Raw genomic sequence first — 19,325 nt, 5'->3', positions numbered from 1 at the left:
CCTCCGCGGTCGCCGGGCGGCCAGCACAAGAGACAGCTCCTCGCCCAGAAGGAGGCGGAGCCTGGCTACCATCGAGTTGGTCGGAAACTAGAGCGGAAGGCAGGCGGGAGGACGGAGGTGGCCGTTCTGCGCGCCTGCTGGGGCGTTCTCGTCGCTCCCTGGAGTGGGGGATGGCGGAGGAAGAGGGGTACGTGGCCCTGTCCGGGGAGCGCATCACCCTGCAGCGCCTCCACCACAGCGCCTCCTGCCGGGAGTTCCAGGTGCGCTGCCCGAGGCTGCAGCTGCGCTCGCTCAGCGCCGTCACGTGCTCCGTGTGGCTGGTGGCCTACGGGCTCTTCGTCCTCAGCCAGGTACGGAAGAGGCTTTGGCCGCCTTTTGCCTACGGGCTCCGCCACGTGCCGGTAGCTCGGGGACAGGGACTCCTAAAGGTCCCGCTTGAGGGGTGCCCCCCAAGTATTAGAGCAGCCACTTCACCCCGCGACTCTTCCGCTCCCCTCTTTCCCGACCCCCGTGTATGGCAGTGAGTTCCATTTCATCCAAAGGGATTCACTTCCGATTCACGGTGCATAAGGGTTGCAGCCATGCAGCGCAACTCTTTGTGCACAATTGCTCAGAAGGCGCCAGGCAGAGACTTCTTAGTCTCTGTCGACTTAGGCAGCGAGAGAACAGCATGCTTGACTAGATCCAGCAGCGCTGTTCTTTTATGTTTCTCCAGTTTTGAGATGCGGTTAACCAAATGGAGTTTTCAAAAGGGGTGTGTGGCCCTTTTTGCACATTAATCTCCACAGTAACTTTGAATAAGTTCCTTCTGCTCGCCAGCAACCCCATCCCTAACAGTACAGACCTGTGCATGATGCTTACTTGGAAAAAGTTTCAGTAGGCTTGGAAAATTGCAGTAGAAAGCTTTGTGGGATTCTATGGAAGATCTAGTCCTGTTCCTAGAACAGTATTTATCTCTGACACATAAATATTATCATAACTCTAGGGAACTGCAGTCCGTTAGTAAATGGTAGAAATGAACGAACAGTTGTATTTAGATAATATTTGGTGTATTGAAGGGTGGATTCCAGGCCAATGGAAAAATACAGGCTAAGCTCCCTTTCCAAGCCAAAGCCTCACCTCAGATAGAGGCTGTTAACATGACAAAAGGTGTTATGGCCCATCCCAGAGAAATCCTTGTCTGTGCAAAACAGTTGCCATGCTTACTGTGGACGGAGAAAGATTTAGGATTTAAAAAAGGGGGAGGGAGTAGGCTATACTCACAGGAAAGATGTGCCTTTTAAAAACAAGGCTTGGAATACAAGACAGATGGGGAGGTGTTGCCTGGAGCAGGGGACACCTGGGATCAAGAAAGGAAGTAGAGAGAACACCATGTGGGGGCTGAAGGACAGCAGCTATGAGAGCTGGCTGGGAAGCAAGAACAAAGGGATGGTGCTTAGGATGGCTCTGGCTGGACTACTGGGCTGCTATGAAGAACAAGCTGCTCTTGAAATGACAATGCTGTAAGATCTACACCCCTTTCATATAAACTCAGTTGTAAACGTGTAATTTAACCATATTTCTTAAAAGACACTATAGTCTTCACCGTATTTTGATTCTCATTGGAAACACAACCTTGGGTGAGCACCTGGAACCTTTGGAATCTCATGCACTGCTTTGGCAGAGATTGGGGATGGCGTGCAACCTTTGTAACACTATTTCCTAAATTAGTCCAAGTACCTAGAAGCATGCAGCCTATGACAATCACGCAGAGAATAGACTACGACAGCAAAAGAACAGGAGAGACCCTATTGTGTTTCTTTCCAAAGTTAAGTGTTATAAGAAAAAACTGCTCCTTTTCCCTTATGGGATATCCAAGAGCCCATATAGAGTCCTTATGTAGGTTCTCTATTGGTAGGAGAAAAATACAGTGGCACCTCAGGTTACAAACACTTTGCTAACCTGGAAGTAGTACCTTGGGTTAAGAACTTTACCTCAGGATGAGAACAGAAATCGCACGGCGGCGGCGCAGCAGCAGCAGCGGGAGGCCCCATTAGCTAAAGTGGTACCTCAGGTTAAGAACGGTTTCTGGTTAAGAACGGACATCCGGAATGAATTAAGTTTGTAACCAGAGGTACCACTGTAACAGAGGCCAACCAGAGAATATTGAGAAGCAAAGCAGCTAGTAAGCCTGGTCTTTGTTGCAACAGGGTGCTCACCCTCCCCCAACACAGGAGGAAGGAGGGACCCAGAACATTGGTGTGCAAGTTCTTATATAGACTTCTGAAATTGCCTACTTCATGACCACCCCCCTCAAACATCATACATACATCACAGGAAGAGGTGGTCCCCAGCAGAAATTTGAGTGTGTTGCTTCTCTCCTGTCTGCCAGGATACCTGATAGTGCCTTATCTGATTGCCTTTTCTGTGTCCTATTGTGTATCTTTCCAAAGTTAAGTATGTTTAGGTGTGGGATCCAGTCTTGCCCTGCCTTCTCTGCTCTCTCATTCCTGGATTTAGAAAGAATTTTTTTGAAAATCTAGCATGGTCTGATTGTAGCAGCCTGTAAATTTACTGCACATCCTCAGTATAAGAATGTGCATGTTTTAAAATAGTAGACAACAGGTAAGCTAGACTACAATTCTGTATATATTTACTTGGGAGTAAGTCGTATTGAGCTTCAACAACCTCTTCTATTAAAAGAAGGTCAGTTACTCAGAGATTGTAACTTTTTCAACTAAATTAAATTTCTATATGCTGGAAATAAATTCTGGGTTGTGTAGAGCTTTACCTAAGTATTCATATTCTGGGGGAAGTACAGTGCTTGCTGTGTAAGTTATGTTTACCCACCATGTCTCTGGATTGATTGGTTCAGAATTATTAACTAGGACTGCAATCCGATGGACACATTTTTGGGAATGTCAACAATCCTAAGGTTGTGCTGTAGCTTACAAAAAGCAACATCTCAGGAAGATATTAAATTACACAAGAGTATTCCAGAAATGAAATAAATGAAAAAACCCTATATGTTCTTTTTGGAAAGATAAAAAAGTGAAAAGCTGTCCTGTGGTTTGATATGTTCAAAGAATGGTCTTCTGTGCCAGCATAGTCTCTAAAATATCTCATTTCTCCCTATAGTTGTTAAAGTTGGTGCCTTTTAATATTTTTTGGTACCCCATGTTCTTACATTATACTGTACTAATAGAGTTTACATGTGCTTTTTAAAACATAATTGATTTATCTTCATTTACCAATAATACATATATGAACAGGAACCATTAAAATACAATTAGATAAACAGTGCAGGTGAGGGAGGTGAAAGTCCATTCTCTTTATTTTTATATTTATCTATGGAAAGTCTATTAGATGTCCAGGCCTCTTTTCTGTTTATTACACTACTTCATAAGATTAATCTATGATTGATTTTGTTTCCCCCTTTTTATCTCTAAGCATAAGGATGATTATACTTAACCCTTTGACATGAAGGGCACATGCATAATGCACAATTCAGTTGCTGTGATCTCATTCCATATTGTTCAATAGCCGGAATGTTAGGCTGCTTCAAGTCCTTTGGAAGTTTGTCATGATCATGTCTTCAAATCAGTAGTTGAGAGAACAGGTCAGTTAAAGGATTTGGCCTAATGTTCTTGACTTGGTTTCTATTACAGAACAGTGCGGTGCTCTCTGCTGCTATATTTGTCACACTGATAGGCTTGCTTGTGTACCTGCACTTTGTGAAAATTGACCAGGAGTCTCTGCTTATTGTTGGCTCACTTGGAATACAGATGACTTCATCCTATGCATCTGGCAAAGAAAGTACAACCTTTATAGAGATAAGCCAGGTAAAAGATGTGGTCATCAACGAAGCCATCTATATGGTAAGCCTAATATGCCACTTCTTTTACTATGCTACTGATTATCTCATTTCTTCAGCAACCAGAGGGCTGGGTTTTTTTTGTTTTTTGTTTTGTCTGGAAAGGATTTTCCCATGTCAGATGCCAAGGTGTTCTATGGTGTTGGAGCAACAACAGAAAGGGCTCTGTTCTTCAGGACCAGCTGATCTTTCCCCTTGAAATGAGAGAACTCTAAATGGAATCTCCCCAACAGATCTCAGTGGGAGAGGGATGGCTGCAGACCTGGTCCAACTGTGTGTTGGGGTTAAGTTCTTAATTCAGTAGGCAGATGGGTGGTGGGGCCAGCAAACTTCTTTGATTCTCTTCTCTGTTGGTTAAAAAAGAATTTCTAAGGTGGCTCTAACCTAAGGAAACTTTACTGGTCGCTCTAGGATATCGTTATCCTTTCGTGAAGAAATTATCATTCTGATAATGATGTGGGTAGTGATTTCTTGTAGCACGGTTGTAATCTTATAATTGGTAGCACAGAACAACTTTCTCATGGTTATATTTGTGTGTTGTTTGTTTTTGTAGCAAAAGGTTATCTATTACCTGTGCATCCTTCTCCAAGACCCTGTGGAACCTCATGTTGTTTCAGAGGTAGTACCATTGTTCCAGGTGAGTCCATCAAAGTGCACAGGAGTGTTGGAGATGGTAGAAAATATTTGTTAGGCTATGTAGACTCTGACTGTGGCCTCTTATTTTCAGAACTCTGCAGTGCTACACAACACTTTTTTACGTGATCTTCCTTTCAATCCTGGGTCCAAGAACATAGAGTAGCTGTTAGTTTGTAATTCAGTGCACCTTAGACGCAGCAGTGACATGCTCAATTGAGCATGGATTAACTGCTGAACTTTCTGGATAGTTGATCTTGCCCAGGTAGGTGGGGCAGTAACCCTTGTCACCCTTTGGTGCATTTAAGCCCTTGCTTTTCTCAGTTATGTCAGCTCTAAAGAATACAATTTACCACCTCACTGAGCCAATTAACACTTCTATAATCACGTACTAAATTAACCTGTTTTTCTATGAAACTCAGTGGCAAAATTCAAGAAGAAAGCTTCCAAATGGACTTTACACTAAGAGTTGTTTTCAGCAGCTCAAAAGGCATTAGGACTCAGAGAGCAAAGGGTGGGTGGGATGGAGTGGGAAATTACCGCAGAGGTGAGGAGTTAAATACAGAAATATTTCTGAGTTTTTGGCCCAGCTCAGTAGTAGTAGAAAGTTATAATTTTATGCCCTTTCTATTGTGTTAGCATGGGTGGAGTTCTAGGCTACTATTAATTTTGTGGCTGACCAGATCAGTGAAGGCATACAGTGGTACCTTGGGTTACATACGCTTCAGGTTACAGACTCCGCTAACCCAGAAATAGTACCTCGGGTTAAGAACTTTGCTTCAGGATGAGAACAGAAATCGTGCTCCGGCAGTGCGGCGGCAGGAGGCCCCATTAGCTAAAGTGGTGCTTCAGGTTAAGAACAGTTTCAGGTTAAGAACGGACCTCTGGAACGAATTAAGTACTTAACCTGAGGTACCACTGTAGTTTGGATAAAACTTAAGAAGTTAGGCCTTTTAAAACATCACTGCTTTGATCATTCAGGCTAGTCTCTGCAGCAGTAGATGTTCTTCAGAAAGGGCAACCCTGTTTCTCCACCCCGCTCCTCCACATTGCTTGTATCCTTACATTTTTACTTACAGAGAATGGAGAATTCATTTTCCAGCTTGCTTTTGTCCATCATCTCAAATCAGCCGATCTGCTCTTTTGAACTCCTAGCCAGCAGCAAACCAGGGACATATACCCTGTCTCCAGCAAAGAAACAAAATAAGCACATAAACAGAACATATGACGTAGCATTTTGGTGGGGTGGCTGGTCCCTCCAAACTGGCTGTTCTGCCTTCCTCTCTCTCTCTCTCCTTTTGTCAGTATAGCCAATCAGGGAACTTGGCTTTATATAGAGGAACTTGTAGAATTAAAGAAGATAGGGTGGGACTATGAGCATGTGCTGCCAGTGTCAGGTAAGAGAGATAACCTGTGTGTGTCAGGTGTGTTTGCCTGGGTTCAGTGTGTCTAGGTGCATGTGCCAGTGCCAGCTGAGTGTGTGCTCCAGGTGTGTGTGCCTGGGTTAAATGTTGATGTATACATTTATCCAAGCAATCTCTCCTAATAAATTTTGTATGTCATTTCCACTAATATGTGCATTTTATGCATACTTTTCTCTAAGATGTGCATTTTTGTACACCTTGTTTGAGGAATTGCATAGCAAAATTCAGAGTAGTGTGAATTTCAAAACATAGCTGTTTTGGTTTGTGTATTTTGTTCAGTAAGTGGGAATTCAGTACGTTCACATTAAATGCAAACAAAATCAAATTTCTCCCCCATCCCTAGATGAAACCTTTTTTATTTTTCTCCTCCTGTAGCCATGCTGGCTTTGGGTGAAGCCTCCCTAATCTTTCAGCAGCAATTGCAGTTCTTCAGCCATTTGAGTCTCTCTTGTCTCCTTTATATATAGAGCTCCAAGCCACGTCTAGACTGCCTTGTCCAAGTGTACAAAAGCTGCCAAGAAATCCTGGAGCAGAGGAAGACATATTGACACCAGTTTTTAAAGTGAAGTCTTTATCTGGGTAGAAAACTTGCTAAAATACCAAGCTTTTCTTAAAAAAAATAGTTGGGAAGCATGTTAAGGGACTTGACCATGTGGATAACTAGATGGCAGTGGATTCTAATGCACCAGAGAACTGAAAACTGCTAGTGCTTTCATGGGCAAGGACGTGCGTATGTAATCTTGAATAAATGTTATGGTGGAGAAATGGCTAAACTGGGCCCCAGTTCTTTTTTTCAACATGACGTAAGAATGATTATAAACTTTCTGTAAATAATTAACTCTACCATGTGAATGGAAATCTACAGGGAAGGTTCAGCAGAAATGGGATGGACAGGGAAACTGCCACCTTAGTACAAGTATATGGAAGATGAGAAACTGAGAACACCATTACATTATCTTCTAAAATCAATTGTGAGATCTTCAGTGTCTGTATGATATTCTTACTTATGCACTTAGGTTTGTCGTTAGCAATTGATACAAATGTCTGCTAAACAAATCCTTTCACTAGTTGTTTTAGAAGCATTTTGCTGTGTTCTGTGTTGTAACAAGATAACCTGTGTTTACCAAGTTCATATGTTGTAAGGACACATGGAAGATCTGGCCAGAGTCTAGAGAACCTCACATCTAACGTCAAAGAAAAACAGACTTCTCATCATCCAGCCAGACAACTGCTTTTTTAAATTCAGGGAAATTTCAAAGCACTTGGTCATAGGACATGGAGAGGGTGCAGAACTGCTTCCTCCCAAGGAAAGTGTCAGAAGTCATGCTGATCTCCCACAATCCCTAAGTTTAGCTGCCTGAATTGTTGGTTGGAAATTTGTCAAATAGTAAATGCCATTCCCTTATTAGTTTGTCCTACTGCATGTGCTTTGGGCAGGAAACAACACTGATAATTAAGAGACCCACTGTATAAGAATACTATCCTGAGTTAAAACTATCCCAAATCTACTTTGTCCAGGCTAAAGAAGATTCCCCCCCCCCCCGCAAATGCCACATAATATTCAGGCATGGGCTTTGGCAAGTCTTCAAATCAAGGAAGTTGCACCTTTGTGGAATAGCCACCAAGAGAACCCCTCTCATCACAATTTCATGGTACAAGTTTGGTGCACAGACTGCGTGGGGTCAAGAGAGCTATTTGAATAGTTCCACAAATGCTTGCCAGATTTCAAAGAAGTGCCATCACATGAAGAGGCTGCTGATGGAACTCATGTTCAGTTTCCCCTGTTGATTTCTAGGCAAGGAAGACACAAGTACATTCTTACTGAAGGAATGTGTTGTAGACTACAGCTCTCTTGTTAAAATGTGGAAGGAACTGGTTTGATATCCAGCTGCAACTGTTAAAGCTGCTCTACCAGCAGAAACCCCCTTTATTTCAGTAGGATCTTTTGTGTTCAACTGAGAGGAAATAGGTCCCTGTGTTTGGCATAGAATGTTTGCTGCATCTGCTTACACCATCCCAAAAGCTAGGTAACAAATAAAACAATGAAAGAAAGAAAAATCTCCTGCTTTATTGATAATCATAAGTTTATTAGCTTTACCATCATTGCATTACAGTACATCATAGTTTTTTATGTACAAAACAGTAGTTGTGAAAACAAAGTCTTCTTTTTCACTGTTGTGCTATAGCAAATTTCCAGCTAGGGGCACAGGGCTGTTCACAACTGAATTTTATAAACTTTGCTAGAAGGGAATCCTACAAATCTGTCATGGTTTCAATAGACAAGTTTTCTGAATGCCAATAAACTATAAATATATAGTAGCATCATAGTCTCTGCATCAGAGGAGAGAGCTGGATTCAGGTCTCACTGGGATCAACTAGTAAGCTGCTATATTTCAGCTCCAGCCTCTCATCTAACCTGGGAGTAAGGCTGTTCCTGTAAAATGACAATCAGCAGCATTAACGAGAGTATTGGAGCATACCTAACACTATCCATGGAAACAAGCCAAAGATAAGTATATTTTCAGTGGACAGTTTGGATTTGATTGTACAGTGTTCTCAACCCTCTAACGCTAAACACATTACTTTGAAGCAAGTAAGTTCTGTTGAAATAGATGGAACATACATTCCAACTTTTGCCACATAGTTTGGAAGTAAACAGTGTCCAAGTGTGGTAGACTACTTCTGTTCTTTGCTCTCACAGTAAGTTTCAAGTACAGTAGGAAAAATTCACATCTTCAGATGGCCACAGCTCTTTCCACAAATATATAAAAAACCAGCTAAAATACAGTTGAGGACAGACAACCGACAGCTGTAACAGCAATCTGGGGGAAAATGACCCCAACCAACCCAACGTGAAAAGGATTATTGGGAGCAAAAAGAGATTAAAAAAAATTTGTAACAATTTCACCAGCCCTCACCTGTTTTTAGCAGGAACCTTAAAAGGATCCTGTCCAAATATATGCATGGTTAACAGGATGTGCACACACCTTCCTGCCAGCTGACAGGCCATGCAGATGGAACCTGATGTATGGTTTTAGGCTGCTGCTTTGCTTCCAGATGTGCACTTTGCTGAGGTTGCAGATTCAGATGCACAGATTATTTAAGCTTTATGTGCAGATAATCCAGCAAGGGGATCTGCATGGGTGGGGCTTTTGTTCTTTTGGGACAGAAGTGTTTCCTTTGTAAGGTTTTGCTACACTCAACAAGTGCCATATGGCTTGTCCATGGATGCTGGAGAATGGCCATACAGATCAAATAAAATAACAATGATCTGCAGATCCTTATTTTAGTTATAGAAATGTAGATTATTCAAGAATGCAGTACAAATCACATTATAGGTATACATTTTTACAGGAAAAATAATCTGAACAGCAATACCTATAATCAATTTATCAGCTTTGTCACAAGTGATTATTGGAAGATCACTTATTTTTAAAGGCAAGATGGACACCATTTAGAAATGTATTTGTTTGCTAACCACTCCCCTTTGAAGGAAGCAGGAGTTCCAAAGATAAGTATTGCTAAAAAAATAAGGTTTTTTGTGTGTTAAACAAGGCCATAAGATGGGAGGCAAAACAACATCAGATGCCTTCCCATTTCAAAGTGGTCCTAGTACAAATGTCAGTAGTGAACACATCCAAAAATAAATACAATATAGTGGTTCCAACATTTCAAAGCATACACCTGAGATTATGCATCATAAAATGCACCTCTATGGCAAGAGCCAAGGGATTGTCCTTGTGTAATGCTATGGTACAGTATCTATCTAGTAGAATATATGAGGGATATTTTCTTGCAATCATTCATGTTTTTGCCAGTTCCCCCAAAAGCACACTACCTGCATTTTACTATAGTTCAAAAGTAAACATGTTAAATTATTCCACCCTAATGCTGTACCATGTATGAAAACTCATCAACCACGAAAATGTTTTAGTCAAAGTAGTTTCTTTCCCCCCATATTCAGAAAGTCTAGATACTATGTGTGCAATTGCTCAGCTACAAGGAAATCCTCTGGATGATCAAAGGAAACTTCTAATACTAAACAGCCATTCCTTAAGTATCCCCTGCATATACGAAGAAGTCATTCCGCAAATTGTCCAGGCAACTTTTTCTATTGCTGAACTGATCTTACCATTAGTACTCTTATAATCTGTTTCCAAATATTTAATCCGAGACCATCTTCCTATAGCCCAGACCCATGGTATCATTTCCTATCCTTGAGGCACAGGATGCTCAATTGATTTCACACGTATTTTTTGATATCCTTTAAATAATTTTAAAACTCTTAATATACTTCTCCTGCGTCCTGATCCTATGCATGCTTACTTGCAAGTAAGTCTCACAGTTTAATGGAGCTTACTCCCAATTAAGTATGCACTGAATTGCAGCCTTACTCTTCTTTTGTTTTGGTTAAACATGCCCAGTTCCTTCAGCCTCCCTCTACAGGATTTGTTTCCCAGACCCTGTGATCATCCATGTAACTCTTGTTTCCGATATGTCAGCATGATCTGCATTCACTGTTGAACACAGCATTCCACCCAAGTTCTTTCCAGTGCCAAAAAATGTTGATACTTCTACTTCACAAGTCTTTTGCTAAGAATTCAATTATATATTATAGGGGAAAAGGAACTGCAGCTGTACCTGCAAATGGGGATCCCCATATTAAATTCTCTCCTGTAATGTGTAATATTATTCATCATGTGAATCACCACATGGTGAATTTCCCCACTGCTCCACATTATTGGCTGCCACTAGTGTGGGCATCTTCAAATGGCAGTGGCCATTTCTGCCCCAATACCACAATGTTGACTTATGTTTATACTGGTAACCTTGGAAACTTAGATTTACCCTGGACATACTCCAACTGCCCAGTTAAGATACCTAGTCTTCTTATATTTTGTGTTTCCCCCTTTGCAACACGGGCACTTGTTCACACACTTTCTCTTTTTTACTTACTGTCTGACACTTCAGCATGAAACCATTTCCCATATTTAGCTAATCCATTAAAGCAGGAATGGGCAACCTCTGTATTCTTTAGGTCACTCCAGACTGTGGTCCAGACCATCTCAACAGCCTTGCAGGCACTCAGGGTCAATGATAAGGTCAGCACCATCTAACAGCAAGGATTCCACATTTGTAGATTTAATACACATTTGTGTATAACTGAGGCATTATTGTACAAGACCCCAATAGGTGTAAACATCAGAAGTGTGGAACACCCCTGTATCTCACAACTTTTGAAAAAAATCTGTTTTCCCCATGAGGGAATGTATGGACAAAATGTTTATCATACCTTGCACAAAAGTTGGTAGGACTATTGGGATCCAGACAAGTATTGCTTTTTGGTCCTGGGTATCCCTATGTTAATCTATATCAAGTCCTCCCAGCCAGTTCCTCACATCTTTAGAGTACTATATAGTATGTTTGTGAAAAATAGGTAGAAAGTAATTGACTCCAACCTTCAACATAGCTATTTCCTCTTCTAAACCCTTTCTTTACAAGCAATAGTTCTCCCAAGTCAGGTGTCTCTCCTCACCCCCACCCCCATTTATGCAGAACAAAAGTCCTTGCAGTTGGGAAAAAGCACATATTTCCCCTCCTCAGGCGCTTTTTCAAGGCAACAATATATTATTCTAGTTGCCTACATATTATGTGAATTCTCTGATCCAGTGTGTTCGGCAATGCCATTGTTGTCAGTCTATCATCTCAGGATGTTTGCACTTGAAATAATGTCTTAAGGAATATGGTACATATTCATTTACCCAGCATACTTCAGAAGATGAGGTAGGGAAACAAAAGGTTTGGGGGGGGGGAATAGGATCTTACATAAATAGTGCTATTTTTGCAGGGGAGAGTGGGAAAGGCAAGAGAGTGTAAGTTGGCAATCAGGTGAAGACCCCAAACCAAGCTTTGTGTTCTGGGAAGTTTGCAGGTCAATAGCTGATGAATGCATATTCAGGAAGAAATCAATAGCTGAGAAACTGATGATTAGTTTCTAATCATAACACATGTTTAGTAAGAAGATGAATGCTGTCAAAACTCTTGCAATCGGGAGTGAGGTCTGAGAGAAATACTGGTTGCAAAAGAAAAAGCTTTGATACAGTTGAGTGTGCGTGGAATCAGCGAAGCCACCCAAAAAGATGAAACCAAGGGTGTGGTTTAAAAGTGGTTGGAGGCAATGCCGTGCTACGTGAGAACTCTAGTAGGGACAAAGTGTGAAAGATACCCTTTCTATTCAAAATAAGTAACCCTACCCCCAGCTCTAGTTCTTAAAGGGAAAAAAGATGTATAGCTCTAAACAAACCTCTAGGAAAGTTGCACTTCACCAAGGAGGTAGACCTGGAGTCTGCCTGATTAGCAGGGCACATAAGCAATGAAATCACAGCAGTCTTCAATTCACAGTGTGGCAAGACAACTCCGAAAGGCACTTGAAACTGGGCTTACAGCAGTGTAGGCCCCTTAGTGGTCCGGGGCAGAGAAGGAAAGAAAGACCTGCTTTCAAGTTCCATGAGCTTCTTAGTAGATGACGTTCTCCAAGGTGAGCTGACACTCTGAGGAGGAGGCGTAGGAGATAGGTGTGGCGTTGATGAACTGTGGTTAATATAGCTGGCCATAAGGAGAGTCACTTCAGCAATCTGTTGGGAAGGTGAAAGGAAAAAAAAAAGTATTCCAATAAAATTGATTTTCTTGGACCAACTAGTAAGCTGACCTTTCGATACAATCACCCCATGCTATAAAATGGGACATAGAGCTATTATATAAACAGGTCCATCAAGCTCAGTTTTGTCATGTGATTGGCAGCTGCACTTCACAGCCTTGGGCAAAGATCTTTTCAAACTCAGCTACCTAAAATCCTTTAACCAGAGATGTCATGCATTGGCCAGTGTTCTTTCTTCAACTCACTGTGCATACATGATGCATGTATGATCTAAAATTTAAACATTTTGAGAGAAATTTTATTTCCCACAGAGAATAGGTGCTTATTATAACTGTAGGCCAGTTAGAAAGGATGTATGCTTTGGTGAGTCACACCTTTCTGTAGAAGAAAACGCAAAAAAGCAAATATCAGGTTTCTGACTTAATGCCCAGACTGAGTAGACTAGTCTCAGGCCACACTTCTGAGATTTTACAGGGCTTAAAACCCAGGATAAAGGTACTGCAGTGTTAATTATGCATTTAATAATGTAATTTAGATGTCAAACTGCACACAAGAGCTCAGGGAAAGCAATTTATGCACTAGGAAGAAAATAATAGTAATATAATATATAAATAAGTAACTTCCTAAATATACATTTCCAAATTAAAAAGGTCTTTCTTCACCACATGGAACTTGTTCAGGCTTGGAAGAAACTTGGAAGGACCAACACTTCAGAGCTACCCCTGCGTGCTTGATGCACCAAGCACACACACATATATGCCTTTTTCTTCTGGCCCTATCCAGAGAAAGGAACATCAGCTGCCTTCTGGGGGTTTATATTCAATGTATGTTCAATAAAAAAAAGAAATTCCCCACACTTCGCTTTGTACTCACCTTTACAGCTGCCATTGTAAAAAGTAGTTTTTCAGGAGTGGTTTTGCCAGAGCACCTGTCCTTCACTTGACTGACCACAACCATAAAGTCATCATGACAGCCTCCAAAGGTCAGTACAGAAGAGTACGAGTAAGCCAGCTTTAAGTGCTTCATGTAAGCAGAGGATAAGATGATTAGGGACAATAAACTGCTACATAAGAGCATTGGTCTTCTACACCCTCCTCTAAACGGTTTTAGGAATTGTCTAAGCCTCGTTCATGAATAGGTTTGAACAAGTCTCTCAGTCTGAATTTCTAAAATGAAATAATAATGACAGTAAAGCATAACAGAATGCCACACGAATGGTTAAATCATAAAATGTATATAATCCAGTTTTGGTTTTTTTAAGTGCATGCCACGTTGAAGCAGCAGTTAGTAGTGTGACTTTAATGAACTGGAAGTCCATAAATTGAATTTGAAAGATTTCTCTCTTATTGCCTCTGGTTTTATTTGCCACTATCTTTCCTAAAGAAACAGTTTATTTTCCCTGATTTAATAAATACACCTGATTCAGCCAAATAAATTGTTTTGTCCTATTCTGTAATCAGAGTCAATGACAGAATGTACGCCCAGTTTCTGTCCTGCATAATTATTGAAATGTGGTTCTGGAGAAAAGAGCTGAAATTCCTCTGCCACTGTTTCTCAACATACCAAAGTATTATATTCCAGTATACTGATTCCATCTTCATTCACAGCTATCCAAAGTGGAGAGTCTTCCAAGGGAGAAGGTAGGACAGGCTGGGGAAATAATAAGACACAGTAATACTGTTATAATGTCATGCTACCATGGAGGGATAATAACAACTGATAAGTCTGTGGGTTCATATTATCTTGTGCACATTATTAACTATATCATATCTGTTGAAAGCCTGTATCACAGTGTGTATTACTGTTTTTAAGAAGATGCATGCTGGTTTCAGTATTTTAAGAATCATTAGGACAAGAGAGGCTTAGATTTATTACTGATGGTAAACTAGCGTTTTGCTAATTCAAGGCAAGTTACATTGACTGCGGAAAGTGAATGGAATGCATGTTGTTGCCCTGATTTGGGTTTTTTTTTCAGTATCTCCATACAAATAAATCTCCCGGTCCATCCCTGAATGGTAATGAAATACAGTAGTGTTGTACCGGTAATAATTTCAAGCTGCTGCAGGAATATTATGAGGGGAAAACAGGAGTCTTATATCAGGACAGACCACTGGTCTATCAGTATTTTGTACACTGAAAGGCAGCAGCTCTCCAGAATTTCAGACCAAGGCGAGAAGAAAATGGTCTCTCATATTGTCTGGAAAACTTCTTAAGTTTCCATTTCAGCTCAATAAGGATTTTCACAGGCTTGCCTTAGATACAGTACATGGAAGTAACCCCATGAGCTAGCGGAAGTGAGCAGAAGGACTCCTGCTAGCACAGTGAAGCTTCCTTGCCCTCTGTGTCCACCAGATCTACTCTGGAGGGTCATGAGAACCCCCAGAACAGAGGGCGTGGGGAGGAGAGGGGAGACCAGGAAGCAGAAATGTTTTTGCTGACAGAATGATTAATGGCACCCTCCATTTGCTTAAGTTGTTATTAATAAGGCAAAGGTCAGTGGTAGTAAATCTTACTGCATTTATTATGTAAGTGTGAAAGTTTCAGAGAGGTAAAACTCTTGACAAGTAAGATTTGGATCATTTATCCCGTTTGTCTGCTAAAGCTAGTTTTCATTGCAATTTCCAAAGGCTATGTGATGATGGCTAGCGACCCCTAGTGGTAGGAACAGCTTGAAAACAATGTCCCTTATCTATACCGTATCCCTATTTAAAATAAATAAATAAACCCAGTGTCTTCTCCAGCTATGAAACAAAATCCAGTATGTTATCCCAAAATTATATTCTGTGGAATATAGTTTGATAAAATGTGTTTGTCCATAGAAACACAGCATTACCTTAGCAGGAAACAGTTTGGCTCCAAAAAGAGGCCATTTCCGAGCCACAGTCAAATGGATCCGAATGCATTCTTGCGGGGAGCATCCCTGCAGCGCCATCCACTTTGTAGCCAGTCGGTCAGCCAGCCGCCTATAGAAATAAGATCAAGCTGTCATCTTTTTCAGTGACGGACTTATAAAAATAGATACATTAGTATAGTATCTGTCACCTAAAGGCCTCAAAGTACCGTAATGCTTTTCAAAACATTAGATGGTGGAGTCACTACAGTATAGCAAAAGAGCACAGAACATAGCACTTTTCACGCGCAAGCCACCAGACTTTTGTTTACATTTCAGCCATTGCAAGATTTCACAAGTTGACACCTGATTCTGGAAGTTTGCAAAATGAGTCTGACATTATGCTTGGATGCAAAGTTTGCAAATCAACAAGGGTGTAGGAGCCCCAAGGCTCCACTTAATCTGCTTCTGCAGACAGCAGCTGTTCCCACTTCAGAATGCTGTGCTGCTGACCAGGGGCACTTCCACACAGCCACTGTTTGCAGGTGGGATTCAGTCACATAGCAGCAAATACAATGAAAGCTGATTTGGAGCTCTTGCACAACAAACTCACTTCCCAGAAAGATCGTATTTTTAATTTTATTTTTTTAGGTAGGAAAAGTGAGGGGGAGATGCACTAGGAAGTGTGGGAGAGACTTGCTTTGATGCAACATTGCCTAGCCACCCTTCCCTGCAAACAATTCAGAGTAAACGCCCATCAAATAGCCAAGGCTATCCAATCTCTCAGCAAACAAATCAGGATGAATGATCACTGAACTGATCATCTGGAAGCACCCTTAACAAAGGGCAGACTCTAACAAAGAGCCTGCTTTTTTCTACCCAGAAAGAGGTGTCAAATTTTAAAAGCAGTGCTTTTCTTCTAGGAAAAAAATGGTGCCGGTATTGCGTACCCTTGAGTATCCCCAGAAAAGAAAACACTGTTTATAAGAGGTTTAACAAAAGGAACATAACCTTGAATCTACCTCTCGTTTAAATCAGAACCAGTGAAGGCTGTGAATGTCCTGTGTGAGTGTGTGGACGCATTGGAGGATGGATGGCGGCTAACAAATTGAGGTTGAATTCTTACAAGAAAGAAGTATTGCTGCAGGGGGAGGGGTGGGGGGTGGGAGACTACCTGGTCTTGAATGGGGAAAGTGTGCCCCTGAAGGTGGGAGTCATTTTGGACTCACAGCAGTCCATGGAGGTCAATTCTGTGTCCAGGGCAGCTGTCTACGAGCTCCATCTGGTACACAGGCTGAGATCCTACCTGCCTGCAGACTGTCTCGCCAGAGTGGTGCATGCCCTGGTTATTTTCCGCTTGGACTAATGCAATGCTCTCTATGTGGAGCTACCTTTGAAGGTGACATGGAAACTACAACTAATACACAATGAGGCAGCTAGACTGGTGACTGGGAGTGGCTGCCAGGACCATATAACACCGGTCCTAAAGGATCGTCACTGGCTCCCAGTAGGTTTCTGAGTGCAATTCAAAGTGTTGGTGCTGACCTTTAAAGCCCTAAATGGCCTCGGCCCTGTATACCTGAAGGAGCGTCTCCACCCCATCATTCAGCCCAGACACTGAGGTCCAGCTCCGAGGGCCTTCTGGAAGTTCCCTCACTGAGAGAAGTGAAGCTACAGGGAACCAGACAGAGGGCCTTCTCAGCAGTGGCATCCTCCCTGTGGAATGCCCTCCCATCAGGTGTCAAGGAGATAAAGAACTACACAACTTTTAGAAGACATCTGAAGGCAGCCCTGTATCAAAAAGTTTTTAAAGTTTGATGTTTTATTATGTTTTTATATGTACTGGAAGCTGCCCAGAGTGGCTGCGGAAACTCAGCCAGATTGGCGGGATATTAAAAAAATCCTCACCCTCAGTTTGAGAGAGTCAAGTTGGTATTATTTGAAGCTGTGAGTCTTTCTTCCTTTATAGGATGCAAGTGTGTGCTTTGCCTTACTAATCAGAATTTCCTAGTGATAGGTGTGTGTGCATTCAATGACAATTAAAGGTAAAGGACCCCTGACAGTTGAGTCCAGTCGCAGACAACTCTGGGGTTGTGTTGTTCATCTCGCTTTACTAACCGAGGGAGCTGGCGCTTGTCCGCAGACAGCTTCCGGGTCATGTGGTCAGCATGACTGAGCCGCTTCTGGCGAACCACAGCAGCGTATGGAAACACCGTTTACCTTCCTGCTGGAGCGGTACCTATGTATCTACTTGCACTTTGACGTGCTTTCGAACTGCGGGGATTCGAACCGCTGACCTTCTGATCAGCAAGCCCTAGGCTCTATGGTTTAGACCACAGTGCCACTCGCGTTCCAGATCAATGACAATTAGCTAAACTCAACCCTTGTATTTGCATCTTGTTTTTAAATATAGAATTTTATTTTTTAAATAAAGTTCAAAATAAAAGACTAAAAAGAAAAACAGCATATAACAATGCAAGATGAGCATTAGATAATATTTTATTTTTAGCTCAAAACTCCATATGGCAAAAAGCAGGCAGGCATGCTTACTCTTTTTACCTTAGCTGCTCTGCAGTAATGCTTTGCTTGTAGCGCTTGGGATAGAATTTGTCCAGGACCTGCTGGAGAAGATGTTGCATTTTGGAGTGGGATGACCTTCCAGGACTTGATGGTACTGGCCGATCTAAGTCTCCATATTCCACCTAAGGGGGGGGGGGGAATACATCAAAACAAACAATTGTTTTGTGCAAGCGATTAGTGTGTGAGCGCTTCTCTCTCTCTCTCTCTCTCTCTCTCTCTCTCTCTCTCTGTGTGTGTGTGTGTGTGTGTGTGTGAATGTGGAAGGCAAGCAACTATCAGAGGCATAACAAATAAAGAAGGTAACGTAGAAGTTCTAAACAGCAGACTAGAATTCAGACCAACAACTGGGATCTGCTCCTTTTCAGGATTCCATTGCCCTGTCATGCTTTCTTCTGGGAAAATTCATTCCATTCTCCCTCCCTGGTTTTCTGTTCCTACTCCCTCAAAAACTCAGTTTGTGACAAGTGTTGGATCAACATCTTAGCTAAGCCTAGTCATGTATTGTACTAGAGGCAACTCCCCACTTGTGTGGGGATTGTTTTCCTGGCTGCAACATGCGTCAACGGGATGCACAGAAGTCTGCCCCACTCCATTTCACCCCTGCCTCCTTGCAACGCTGAAAATGGCGCACGTGTCAGTGGTCTCATGTGTGCTGTTTGTCGCTGCCTGTATTGTACCCTTCTGTGCTTTACCAGCTTGTAACCTACGCTGTACTGACTTCATCAAGAAAACTTTTAAACCTTGGAGGAGTGGTGGCATCACCGAGGCAAGATGGCGTTTTGATCCAAAATGAAGTCTTGCTCAAATTTTTAACACCCCCAAGCAGGCTATGAGCTGCAGAATTGGGGAATCACAAAGCAGCACTCTGGACAACTGGTTTTCACCGCTGTCTCAGATCATCAGAGAATCACAAGCCCAAGCAACAGCCGATTCCAATGTGGCTACCAGCGCTCAATGCAGTGAAAATAACAACAACCCAGAGAGACCAGAAGCTCCATTTAACATGGCAGCTTTAGCTGCCCTAAATAAAAGAACTGCCCGAGGACTGGGGTAAAGCACTGACACTGCTGAGAGGAGAGATTTTAAAATGCACCCAATCTCAGATGTTTCCACAATTGTTTTTCAAATAATCAAATGATGGGACAATCGCTACACCCAAAATTAGCCTTACTATCTTTACTCCTCAGATTAAGAACATAACCAATTATGACCTTATCCTCCATTTATCAACTGCAGCTAGATAAGTGATTGTCAAAAATCAGAAAGCTCTAAATGCAAATCTTTTTTGAAGCCTGGATTTTGCAAGTATGGGACACTGTGCATAAGGACAAACTCCATTTTCACAGT

General features: G+C 41.9%; 2 protein-coding genes across 5 annotated transcripts in view; one reads left to right on the top strand and one right to left on the bottom strand.

Annotated features, from left to right (window-relative positions):
* Window positions 1–16: 16 nt before the first annotated feature.
* Window positions 17–6,683, top strand: PIGH (phosphatidylinositol glycan anchor biosynthesis class H). Its single transcript, XM_081851907.1, has 4 exons — window positions 17–350; window positions 3,648–3,857; window positions 4,407–4,490; window positions 6,378–6,683. The coding sequence occupies exons 1-4, from the start codon at window positions 171–173 to the stop codon at window positions 6,456–6,458; spliced, it is 555 nt and encodes a 184-aa protein (XP_081708033.1). The 5' UTR covers window positions 17–170; the 3' UTR covers window positions 6,459–6,683.
* Window positions 6,684–7,958: 1,275 nt separating this feature from the next.
* PLEKHH1 (pleckstrin homology, MyTH4 and FERM domain containing H1) overlaps window positions 7,959–19,325 on the bottom strand; it is a 49,747-nt gene continuing 38,380 nt past the window's right edge. For all 4 annotated transcript variants that reach the window (XM_081851553.1, XM_081851554.1, XM_081851555.1 and 1 more), the window contains exons 25-29: window positions 17,958–18,100; window positions 15,402–15,531; window positions 14,132–14,218; window positions 13,442–13,588; window positions 7,959–12,545 (exon numbers count right to left, since the gene is read on the bottom strand). In XM_081851553.1, coding sequence (XP_081707679.1) covers window positions 12,351–12,545; window positions 13,442–13,588; window positions 14,132–14,218; window positions 15,402–15,531; window positions 17,958–18,100 — 702 coding nt within the window. In that variant the 3' untranslated portion in view covers window positions 7,959–12,350. The remainder of the gene's footprint in view (window positions 12,546–13,441; window positions 13,589–14,131; window positions 14,219–15,401; window positions 15,532–17,957; window positions 18,101–19,325) is intronic.

This window comes from Podarcis erhardii, assembly GCF_964252035.2.
Source record: "Podarcis erhardii genome assembly, chromosome: 1".
NCBI lineage: Eukaryota > Metazoa > Chordata > Lepidosauria > Squamata > Lacertidae > Podarcis > Podarcis erhardii.
Note: the sequence above shows the minus strand (reverse complement) of the source record. Positions and strands in the feature narration are given on the sequence as shown.